This window comes from Myxocyprinus asiaticus, chromosome 23, assembly GCF_019703515.2.
Source record: "Myxocyprinus asiaticus isolate MX2 ecotype Aquarium Trade chromosome 23, UBuf_Myxa_2, whole genome shotgun sequence".
Lineage (NCBI taxonomy): Eukaryota > Metazoa > Chordata > Actinopteri > Cypriniformes > Catostomidae > Myxocyprinus > Myxocyprinus asiaticus.
In genome coordinates this window covers 25,568,483-25,580,614 of record NC_059366.1, presented here as the reverse complement: position 1 = coordinate 25,580,614, position 12,132 = coordinate 25,568,483, and the positions used below count along the sequence as shown (strand labels likewise).

The following is a 12,132-nucleotide window of genomic DNA, read 5'->3' as shown; positions in this document are numbered from 1 at the left end:
AACATCAGTGCAAAAGGGACCTTCCATTGATGTAAGAGTTTCTTGCATTCCTTGAATCGATCACGTTTCTCTGTTGTCGAATTCGCAAAGTCTGGGAACAAGAAAATGCTGTGGTTCTTCCAAGAAAGCCTTCCTTTACTCCTCGCCTTGTGTAACACAAGCTCTTTATCAGATGATCTCAGAAATTTGGCCAGAATTGATCGGGGCCTGTCTCCCTCCGCGGATCTATGAGCTGGAACTCTGTGAGCCCGCTCGATTTCCAGCTTATGGCCTGTTATTTCGAGCAGACTCGGGAAGAGCTCATCTAGGAATTTCAACATATCTCGGCCTTCTTCGTCCTCAGGAATTCCAACAATTGGGACGTTGTTTCGCCGGTTACGATTCTCTTCAAACTTTTCCCAGATGCACTCCAAGTCCACCTTTGTCGCTAGCAGGTTAGCAACTAATTCCCTCTCCGATGACTCAAGATAATCGATCCGTTTCTCAACATCTGACACTCTTGTAACCAACTTAGTGAATTTCGTCTCCGTGGCAGTGATCGATCAACGTATTACACCAAGATCCTCCAAGTCAGCAATGACCTTCGTCAGCATTGCCGTCATGTTCAACAGTTGATGCTGAATTTCTTTCACCTCACTGGCCAAACTGAGACCCTGGCTTGTGGCCTGCTGCTCAGGGGCTTCAGCTTGAGCACATAAGTGTCTTTTAATGTCTCCAGAGCCTGAGAATTTTGAATTCTTTGACATATTGTCTTCATAGAACAGTGATGGAACAGGGTGTATGGCATCTCAGAGGTTTATGACACAAAAAGTATTAAAGCTAGCAAAGTGCGCAGAGCTCACCGTTCATGCCTCCGAACCTCACATGGCACCACACGACTTCATTGTTGAAGTTCGATTTTGTTCAAGTCTGGGCTCTGGATGGGCCACTCAAGGACATTCACAGAGTTGTCCCTAAGCCACCCTTGTGTTGTCTTGGCTGAGTGCTTAGGGTCATTGTCTTGTTGGAAGGTGAACCTTCAGCCCAGTCTGAGGTCCTTAGTGCTCTGGACCAGGTTTTCATTAAGGATATCTCTGTATTTTGCTGCATTCAGCTCTCCTTCAACCCTGGCCAGTCCCCCCCCCGCCACTGAAAAACATTCCCACAGCATGATGCTACCACCACCATGCTTCACCGTTGGGATGGTATTGAGCAGTTGATGAGCGGTGCCTGGTTTCCTCCAGACATGACGCTTGGAATTGAAGCCAAACAGTTCAATCTTTGTTTCATCAGACCAGAGAGTCTTGTTTCTCACAGTCTGAGCATCCTTTAGGTGCTTTTTTTAGTCTTGCAATGAGGAGAGGCTTCCGTCTGGCCACTCTGCCATAAAGCCCAGATCGGTGGAATATTGCAGTGATGGTTGTCCTTCAAGTTTCTCCCATCTCCACACATGATCTCTGAAGCTCAACCAGAGTGACCATCGGGTTCTTGGTCACCTCTTTTACCAAGGCCCTTCTCCCCCAATTGCTCAGTTTGGCTGGGCGGCCGCTCTAGGATGAATCCTGGTTGTTCCAAAGATCTTCCATTTAAGAATTATGGAGGCCACTGTGCTCTTGGGAACCTTCAATGCAGCCAGAAAACATTTGTAGCCTTCCCCAGATCTGTGCCTCAACACAATCATGTCTCTGAGATCTGCAGGCAGTTCCTTTGACCTCATGGCTTGGTTTTTGCTCTGATATGCGTTTTCAGCTGTGAGACCTTATTTAGAAAGGTGTGTGCCTTTCAAAATCATGTCCAATCAATTGAATTTGCCACAGGTAGACTCCAGCCAAAGTGTAGAAACATCTCAAAGATGATCCAGAGAAATGGGATGCACCTGTGCTAAATTCAAGTGTCATAGCAGGGTCTGAATACATATGTCAGTGTTTTTTATTTTTAATAAATTTGCAAAGTTATCAACAATCTGGTTTTTGCTTTGTCATTATGGGGTATGGAGTGTAGATTGATGTGAAAAAAAAAAATGTGGCAGTGGGGGCGTGGTCAAGCATCTCTCCGGAGAGAGAGAAAGCGGTAAGGGCGCTTACACCTGAGCTAAATTATGTCTAACACCTGTCTCTAATTTCAGTGAGCACGAGGAGAGCGGCATAAAAGAGCCACACTGCCAGTACATGAGAGAGAGAGATTGGCACAAGGAAGGCCACTGCGTCATATGTTGTTATGTAGATGAAGTGGGACTATCTAAATAACAATTTGTTTGTGAAACTGTGTGGAACTGTAGACGACAGAGTGCTCAATTAAACGCCTACCTGAACCAGGAAACCTTGCTTCTTGCCTCCTCCTTCCACTGAGAAGTGTGACAAAAAAAAACAAACATAATTTACGCTGCAACATAACAAAACGTGAAAAAAATGAAAGGGTCTGAATGCTTTCTGAATGCACTGTTAAAAGATAAATGAAAATTTGATGTCATGACCTCTTTAAATATACATGTCATGTGATTTCATGTTTTCCCTCCATGTTCATGTGTCGTGTTTTCATTGGTTTATTGTTTAATTTTCTTGTTATCAGTTCTGTCTGTTCATTGGTTGATGTTTCCCATGTCTAGTATTTAAGCCCTCATGTTTGCCATTGTCAAGTATTGAATGTATGTGGATGTGTTTTGTTCTAGCCAAGTCATGTTTGTGACATGTTTATGTTATGTTTATGTCAAGTCAAGTTTTAAGTCTAGTCAAGTTCATGTTTCACGTTTATAGTTAGGGTTTTGGTTTCACTTTTGTAAATAAACTGCACTTGGGTTCTCTTCACTCCTTCGTTATCATCTTCATCATTGCCAGTGTCAGCATCATTACAGAATTCTTGACCAACTTTGAACCCAGCAGTTCGACTCATATGGCTACGTCAGGGGAATCGTCCCCTGGAGGATTATGTTGAGGAGTTCTGCGATTTGGCCAGCCAAGTGAACTTTAATGAGGTCGCCCTCAAAGAAATTTTTTGCTTTGGTCTGAGTGAGCCGATCTCCTCCTTGATGCCTGGCAGTCGCAGTTCCCTCAGCCTGGCTCAATATATCGACCTCGCCCTACAGATCATTGGTTCCACGTTCACTGTGGAGGAGGCGGATGCCGAGCCAGAGGTCCACGTCATGGCTGCTGCCGAGCCAGAGTTTCACGTCATGGCCTCCAAACGAGAGTTCCTCATCATGGTCTCTGAGCTAGCACCATCTTTTGCTCCATGCCATGTCACAGCAATGCCTCAGCCTGTACCATGCCACGTCACAGCAACGCCTCAGCCTGCACCATGCCACGTCACAGCAACGCCTCAGCCTGCACCATGCCACGTCACAGCAACGCCTCAGCCTGCTCCATGCCACGTCACAGCAACGCCTCAGCCTGCTCCATGCCACGTCACAGCAACACCTCAGCCTGCTCCATGCCACGTCACAGCAACGCCTCAGCCTGCTCCATGCCACGTCACAGCAACGCCTCAGCCTGCTCCATGCCACGTCACAGCAACGTCTCAGCCTGCTCCATGCCATGTCATAGCCACACCTGAGCAGTTGGACCTGGAGATGGTTCCCACACTTATACCCACCCTTAGTTCTCCTGAGCAGGCAAGGGGAACTTTCGGCCCTCTGACCCCGCCTGGAACCTCCGAGCCCTGGACTTCGCCTTGGCCTGTCGGTCCCTCGACATTGCCTCAGCTCGGCATTCCCTCGGCTCCACTGTGGTCCTTCATCCTGTCGGCTTTGCCGGGGTCCCTTGTCCCTCCGGCTCCTCCTTGGTCCGCTTTGGCTCTCCGATCCTCTGGCTGCGCCTTGTCCCTCCGATCTGTCAGCTCCACCGGGGACCTCCTTCCCTACGGCTCCACCTTGGTCCTCAGTCCCACCGGTTCCACCTCAGTCTTCCGATCCCCCAGTTCCACCTTGCTCCTCCGAGCCTCCAGCACCGCCTTGGTCCTCCCTACTATCGGCTCCACCCTGGCCCTTCGAGTCTTCGGCTACTTTCCGGGCACCAAGTTCCATGGCTGTGCCCCTCAAGCCTCTCACGGCTCTGCCTTCCATGGCTCCGCCCCTCGAGCCTCTCATGGCTCCACCCCACACGGACTCTGCCCTGGTCCCATGCCCCTCACCCTTTCTCGCCACGCCACACCCCACGCCTCAAGACACCCCCCCCCCCACAGCTCCCTACAGAACTTTGAATTTATGTCATGTTTCACGTGTTTTGTTTATGTGTTGGGGCGTCGGGAGCCGCCCCTTAGTGGCAGGGATATGTCATGTGATTTCATGTTTTCCCTCCATGTTCATGTGTCAAGTTTTCATTGGTTTATTGTTTAATTATCTTGTTATCAGTTCTGTCTGTTCATTGGTTGATGTTTCCCATGTCTAGTATTTAAGCCCTCATGTTTGCCATTGTCAAGTATTGAATGTATGTGAATGTGTTTTGTTCTAGCCAAGTCAAGCCATGTTATGTTTGTCAAGTTTTAAGTCTAGTCAAGTTCATGTTTCACGTTTATAATTAGGGTTTTTGTTTCACTTTTGTAAATAAACTGCACTTGGGTTCTCTTCACTCCTTCGTAATCGTCTTCATCATTGCCAGTGCCAGCATCGTTACAATACATGTAGATGGCTTCAAAGCTAATAGGCATGGACTAAAAGCCACAAATCTCAGATTTCATGTCTTTAAATGCAGGCCTTTGGTTTGGAAATTTTATAAATCTTGAAGTCGACAATGATTTTTAACACAGATACTGGATACTGGAGATACTGTATATAATAATAATTTTTTAAAAAAATGCTTGTTTAACAGACACAAGGCAGTTTAACTCATCTACCTCACATACCAACTCTCTCCTCCTCTGTCAGGTCAATGATGATCAGGCTCCTCCCAAACCACCCCTCCCTGAAGGAGAGGTACCTCCCCCGAGACCTCCGCCACCAGAGGAGAAGGATGAGGAGTTCCCTGAGCAGAAAGCCGGCGAGATGGTGAGCGAGCCGATGATGGTGGCTGCCAGGCAACTACACGATGAGGCCCAAAAATGGTCCAGCAAGGTGAGTGGACCTATTACATTTAAAATGCACAAAAATTCTTTGTAGATTTAAAATAATTTCAAAGGGTGAATCTCACGAAGCCTGTCAAGAACTTGTGAGGTTTTATTTGGAATCCAATCAGTTGTAACGATAGTTTTGTAGTTTCTGCTTTGTGTACCAGCCTGTTATTTATGATTGTGAGACTTTGCCTCCTAGATCTGTTCAAGTCTGAGTGAATTTGATGTCTTTTGTTTACCTGACATTTGGAAAAAGGAAACTGTCATCTATGAAAGAAGTGTTTGCATGCTTGATTTCTAACGGTTTTAACAAGTAGATTCACTAATTGTGTTACCATAGTAATGGAGCAATATATTACTTTTCTTCACAACTTTACCCCATAAATGCTTCAGCTATGAAACAAGGCTGGCAGGACTATTCATGTTAACTTTAATTAATAGGAAAAATCTTCCATGGTGGACACAATATGAAGGAACTAGTAACCAAAATGAGTGCTGAGCAGCTATGAGCTCATTGCAAATGCTGTTTTAGGTGATAGAAAGTTATGTAAGCAAGAAGTCTAACCCAATGAGATGATCGTAGTGAGAGCCTACTGGGTGTGTTTGAGTTATTAGTTGTGTCATTGTTTCTTTGTGGATGTTTCTGTGCTATTTGTTGGAATTCAGATCAACACTCTGTCCTTTCACTCTGTCTTGTTCCTTGTGGCTTATTTGTTCTCACTTGCATGTGTTAATATGGTCTTTTTGTCTGTTTGTGTCTGCACACAGCCCCATGTTTATTGCTTGTTCAGTTATGAAGATAAGTTTGCAGATATTCACTATTGCAATGTTGACCTTGGCTTAGTGGGAGAATACCTCTACTAAACCCTTACTAAACCTAATGCAGGGTACAGAGCAGTGTCATTATAGTTAACGAAAATGAAAACTAACTAAAATAATTTTATTGGGAAAAAACTGAAACTAAAATAAAATATTTTTTCATAACTCCAAAACTAACTAAAACAAAATAAAAAATTATCTAAAATTAATTTTAGTTTTAGTTTTTGATATTGTAGGGTGAATATGGGCAAAGTGGGACACTTTTGGAAATTTTAAATTTCTTGATACTTTGAATTATGCTCTAAACAACACATAACCTAAGATTATACCGTTGGAGAAAGTTTAGGATGTCTTCTACCTTTGTCAAAAGCAAAAATGAAGAAATATTCAATACTGGGATGTAGAACCTTTGAAGACCCTCTTTTGACCAAATCACAGATTTGATTCATGCAGTACTGTTAAAGTGGGACAGAGGAAAAATTATTCTCCAGAAAATATCTACATCTGTTTGGAATACATTTTAATATTTTCATATACACTTTCAGATCATAACATTAAGTTAACTTTTTTTATAACCTTAACAAGATTTACCTAATTTTTTTTGTCATTTTCTTTACTATTGCTTTTCCCACCAGTGGTCATGAAATGAGCTTTGCCACACATCCCAAAATAAAATCATCAATTAAAAACCTCAAAAAGATAAAGGGATAGTTGACCCTAAAATGAAAATTCTCTTATCATTTATTCACCCTCATGGCATTCCAGATGCGTATGACTTTCTTCTGCTGAACACAAACAAAGATTTTTAGAAGAGTATTTCAGCTCTGTAGGTCCATTCAATGCAAATCAACTAGGTCCAAAACTGGGATGGCATGAGTGAGTAAATGAGAGAATTTTCATTTTTGAGTGAACTATCCCTTTAATTGTTTACTCCCCAAAGATTAGTTTACTAATGATTTGTAATAATTTAAGGAAAAATGTATGGATACAATGTGGATCAAGCTTAAATGTCCTTTGTCACTTTACCCATATTCACCCTATATTATAAAATTTGCAACATTTACAGTCCACATTAAACATGAAAATACCACTAGATAGAGGTAACACAAGACTGTCCTGAGAATTGTAATAATGTCAGAATTTTTAATTACACCAGTAAAATCTCAGCTTTGGCAGCCATAAAAAATACTAAAACTAAAATAAAAAAACTGAAACTGCAAAACACTAAGAAAACTAAAGCTGTGAAAAATAACAAAAAATGAAACTAAATTGTTTAGTTTTGTTGACAAATTGAATATAAAATAAAAACCAAAAACTAACGGAGAAGACATAAATCAAGCCAGATTTATGAGATGCTGAGATATTGCATGACAATAGATAGAAATTGATTGGTTCAACAAGTCTAGGCCCAGTAAATCTAATTCAGTGTCTTCCCAGGATGATTATTTCAGTTTTTGCAGGTGCAGTACTTCCAATTATTGAAGATCTGTTCAAAACGAGACATAGGTTCAGGTTATTTATCATTCAGGTTAAACTCATTTTAACACCCCAAGCTACCAACGCCAAGATGCTACTCCTAATGTAGCATTAAGTATGTCTTGTTGGGGGTGGGGGCTTTGCTTGTTTGCTCTCTGTCCAAATGAAACCAGACACCCAGCTTTCATCCTCAACTTTACATGAGAATAAACAACACAACACCTCTACCTTTATTTTAACCCAGGGTGTAACAACCTAGTCAGAGTTAACATGATCAGCTCTGTGGCAGTCATTACCCAGAAGGAAACAGAATGCTGCCTGTCCCACCTAGTCCTAAACCCAAGCCATTCCCAAAACCATCTCCTGGAAACCTCCATCCAGTGCTTCTAGTACTAACTCTGTCCTTCTTTCTTCATGCCGGCTTCTTCCTCTCCCCTTGTCCTTCTCCACCTCCTCAGCCTGAAGTGACAGACGAGGGTTTTGAAGCCGCTGAGGTGGATGTAGATATAGAGGATGAGGATGAATTCACAGACAACGAGGATGATTTTGAGCCCGAGCTACTCTTAATGTCCTCCAATCAGCCAGTTAACCAGCCCATTCTGGCCGCCGCACAGTCTTTGCATCAGGAGGCTCGCAAATGGTCCAGTAAGGTACTGCGCTTTCCTGGGCCCGGTAGGCTGCAGCATCTCTTCTGCATCCAGATGTTATTGTGGGAATGCTGAAACCAGATAGCTGCTACTGCAGTTGTTGCTTCACAGTTCAGGTGTGTTTTTTTTTTTTGCTGCTGGGGGTTGCCAGTGACAGCGACTGGAATGGCAAGTTTGTTGTGCATTTCTTGGACAAACTGATATTGGCTTCACAAGTCACTTCCCACGCATTTTTGATATGGTCACGCCTCTGGGCCCTGGATTAAAGGGGGGCCATTCACTCAAGTGTTGCTGCTAAACACTGCTTTTGCCAGCCTGTGAAGCCATGGATGACAGTTTCCCAATGACTTCAGAATTACATAGGTTGCAGTCATGTCACATGCCTGTTTGTTGTTTTGCACATGCTTTTTCTCTAACCATGTAAATGAACTATATCAAAGCCATTGTGGGATAATAGATTTTAACACACTGAAATTATGCATGCCTGTTTACAAACATAAGAAATGTAGAATTCTACTTAACCTTGTGCGACCCCCGCATCCACATGCGTGTACGTTGTATTTTGGCTTTGCTATTTGCAATGTCTAATTTAAATTCATTTAAACGGACTGATCTCAGTTCAGAACACTCTGGGCTGTGAGTAAAGGGTTAAAATTTTGATGCACGGAATCATGTGACGCCGATCACAGCAGAGTTTGTCTTTTGGAGAAATGGCCAAAAAACTACATCTGGTAAGAAACCTAATTACGTTTTTACATTGAAACCTTGTTGAGTGAAAAGATTAGAGTTTCTAGTTTCTTCCTATATGCCATTTTTTAAATTTGAGAGATTTATCGCAAAACGCCACTCTGCTAAACACAATGTATAGTGGACAATAGCTTTATTTTTTTCATTAGAAATCCTATATTTACTTTGCATTTTCACATTGAAGATGTTTTTGCTTTCAGAGGTTTTTTATGGAATTAAAATTAAAATAAGGTGCATTTTGAAATGTTCTGAGACCAGTGCAGACAGACAGCACACTGGAGTTTAAATCATTCACTAAATTAGGAGCAAGGGAGCATCCTATAGCTTTCCTATGGATCATAGGAGTGAATGCAGTCAAGTGCATTCACTCCTAACATCTAACCAAAAATTCAGTTTCAGCCTGCAGATGATGTTTGGACCTCTCAACATATTTGGCAGACATGGGACAATGATAATCAGTCACAGATTCTGAATTTATAATGTATAATTTTATTTTAACATGGACGGCAGTGATTGGATGATGCTGGCCATTACTTTGTATCAGAATTATTTATGCGAATTTCTGATTGGTAAAATGCCTCAGCACTATCACTTGTTTGTTTGACAGTGCAAAGAGAGAACATTAAGATTTTGTTGCCAAAGTAGAAAAAACATTGACATAAAAGTCAAAACATTTATTTATATATATATATATATATATATATATATATATATATATATATATATATATATATATATATATTTGTGCTTTTTCCAGTACACATTGTTCAAAAGCAGCTTTACAGAAAATGTTACAGCTGTAATGTCTGTAACGTCTCATAAACACCAACAAAACTGGAAAAATAATAAACAATTTAATAAATACAATCTGACTTTCTATAGCTTGGTATTATTTAAAACTTCACATCTTAATTCTGCTGTCCCCATATGTGAAGATTACATTTTTAGGAAATGGAATTGCTCTAAAAAATGTTAAGGTTTCTTAGGTGCTGCTAGTTACAAATCAAAAAGGTAAATGGAAAATGCAAACAACAACATGCTCGGGTCTCTGGGGGTTAAGGAATAATGATTTAATGCAAAACCTTTGGTTTTTCAATGATTAAGAATAAGATGGTTTATTCACAAGATAGGTACAGCAGTACCATTGCTGAGATGGAGTAAAATACACTTAGAATCTGTTGTCAAGGTCCCAGAATTTTTTTTTTTTTTTTTAACAAAAATGTAGCTTGATATTTCCCAAATGTTGGATAATTCCAACATTCCATAAAGACATTGGCTTGGTTTTCATCCAACTATTTTCATGCAAATTTTTAATTTGCGCTAAAGAAAACCTGAATGGGAACACTTGAAATGTGCCTAAACTCTACAAAATTTACTTTAAAGTTTATGTGTTAGGTAGAGGTGGATTCAAAAAATCCCATTAGGATGATGGAAATATTATTCGCAAATCCATTATGTGCTTTGACCATTTGACCATTTTTCACATGAACGAAAGGTCTGACCTTGGCAGACAATTCTTAGAACATAGATCTTGACATTTGGAAATGTTTACCCACAGCTGGTCATTAAAGTGGGTCCTCACAGTCCGCCAGAACAGTTTTGTGCACGGGTGTTCCAGGGTAAATGGAGGCTGGTGGCATATGGGCATAGCTGCCATTTCAGCCCTCATTGTATGAGATTTTACAGTCATTCTGCAGCATCTCCTGGCAACACTTAATAAAACGATGTACAGTTGCTTCAGACAAATTCCAGGAGACACGATGATCCTCCTACTAATTTCACAAAAGGCATGATGCAAGCATTGATATGCAGTGGATGAATATGAATTGATTTTAAACACTTTGTTTGTCTAACTCAAAGTTTGTCAAAGGTACTATTAAATTCTAAAGGGTTATGTAGAATTTGAGCTAGATTATCAACAAACACAGATTAACAAAAGGCAAAATTGGGTTTATCTACATGCCCACATATTATTATTATTATTCTGTATTTTTACCTTTAGAGGCTATCATATGCAGTTCAGTGTTTCTCAAAGCACAAATAGTCTAGCCCTCATTTAAAACTTTTCTGCATGTTTTTTCATGGTAGGGTAATGACATCATTGGAGCAGCTAAGCGCATGGCCCTGTTGATGGCAGAGATGTCTCGCCTGGTGCGTGGTGGTAGTGGGAATAAACGTGCCCTTATTCAGTGTGCCAAGGACATCGCCAAGGCCTCAGATGAGGTCACACGACTGGCTAAGGAAGTAGCCAAGCAATGTACCGACAAACGGATACGCACTAACCTTCTGCAGGTCAGTGGCTCTGGTCTCTAGTTATTGTAACGTTGTTGCTGGCAATGACGAAGACGATGATGTGAAGAATCCAAGTGCAATTTTATTGACAAACGTGATATCCAAAAAAACTTAATTACAAACGTGAAACATAAACATGAACGTGACTTGACATGAACGTGACTTGACATGAACTGACAACGTTACATTCACAATACCTAACAATGGACAAAGGAAAACATGAGGCTAAAATACATGAACATGGGAGAACACATGACAAAGATAACCAATAAACACTGAGAACTCTAAACAAGATAACGAGACAATAATCCAATGAAAACAAGACACATGAACATGGAGGGAAAACATGAAATCACATGACTAGGGACACATGACATGAAACCGGAAATAACTTCCAAAATAAAAGACATCAAAAACATGAATCAACAAAATACACATGACAGTTATACTCTGCTCTTAAATATTTTATTGGCTAAATATTTACTTGCTTGCAAAGTATCTCTTCGGGTCTCCACTTTTCTATTAATTGAATTGGAAAGATTCATTAGCGAATCAATCTAAATTTGAATGACTTTTAAAAATCCCTATGACAGGAAAGGTCAGGCAAAAGTCATGGAAATTCACTGGTCAAAAATGTGGGAACCCTGACATTAGATCAGGTGCAGCTCTAAAGTCTCCCTCAAATATATTTTGTTAATTGTAGGTTTGTGAACGTATCCCAACTATCAGCACTCAGCTGAAGATCCTGTCTACAGTGAAGGCCACTATGCTGGGACGCACAAACATCAGTGAGGAAGAATCTGAGCAGGTGAGGACAATGCACATGCTTTTTCCTCTCAAAACTTCAACATTCAACCACCTACAGTATAATAATGCATCTGCAGAAGTTAAACATAAAAATGACTGAAATCAAACATCTGTAACAGAATGAGATTTTTAACTTGTTGCATCTCTCCTTTAAGGCTACTGAGATGCTTGTGCACAACGCACAGAACCTCATGCAGTCTGTGAAGGAGACAGTGAGAGAAGCAGAGGCTGCTTCCATCAAGATCCGCACAGACGCTGGGTTCACTCTCCGTTGGGTCCGAAAGACCCCCTGGTACCAGTAAATGAGGACTAGATTCTTTCCCAT

General features: G+C 41.2%; 1 protein-coding gene across 2 annotated transcripts in view; it reads left to right on the top strand.

The window, feature by feature from the left end:
- The window catches only part of LOC127413577 (vinculin-like), an 82,776-nt gene extending 70,653 nt beyond the window's left edge, over positions 1–12,123 (top strand). The window contains exons 18-22 of one of the 2 annotated variants that reach the window (XM_051650828.1): positions 4,838–5,023; positions 7,773–7,964; positions 10,797–11,000; positions 11,704–11,808; positions 11,963–12,123. In XM_051650828.1, coding sequence (XP_051506788.1) covers positions 4,838–5,023; positions 7,773–7,964; positions 10,797–11,000; positions 11,704–11,808; positions 11,963–12,109 — 834 coding nt within the window. In that variant the 3' untranslated portion in view covers positions 12,110–12,123. The remainder of the gene's footprint in view (positions 1–4,837; positions 5,024–7,772; positions 7,965–10,796; positions 11,001–11,703; positions 11,809–11,962) is intronic. The other variant, XM_051650829.1, reaches the window with a different exon arrangement.
- The last annotated feature ends 9 nt before the right edge of the window (positions 12,124–12,132 follow it).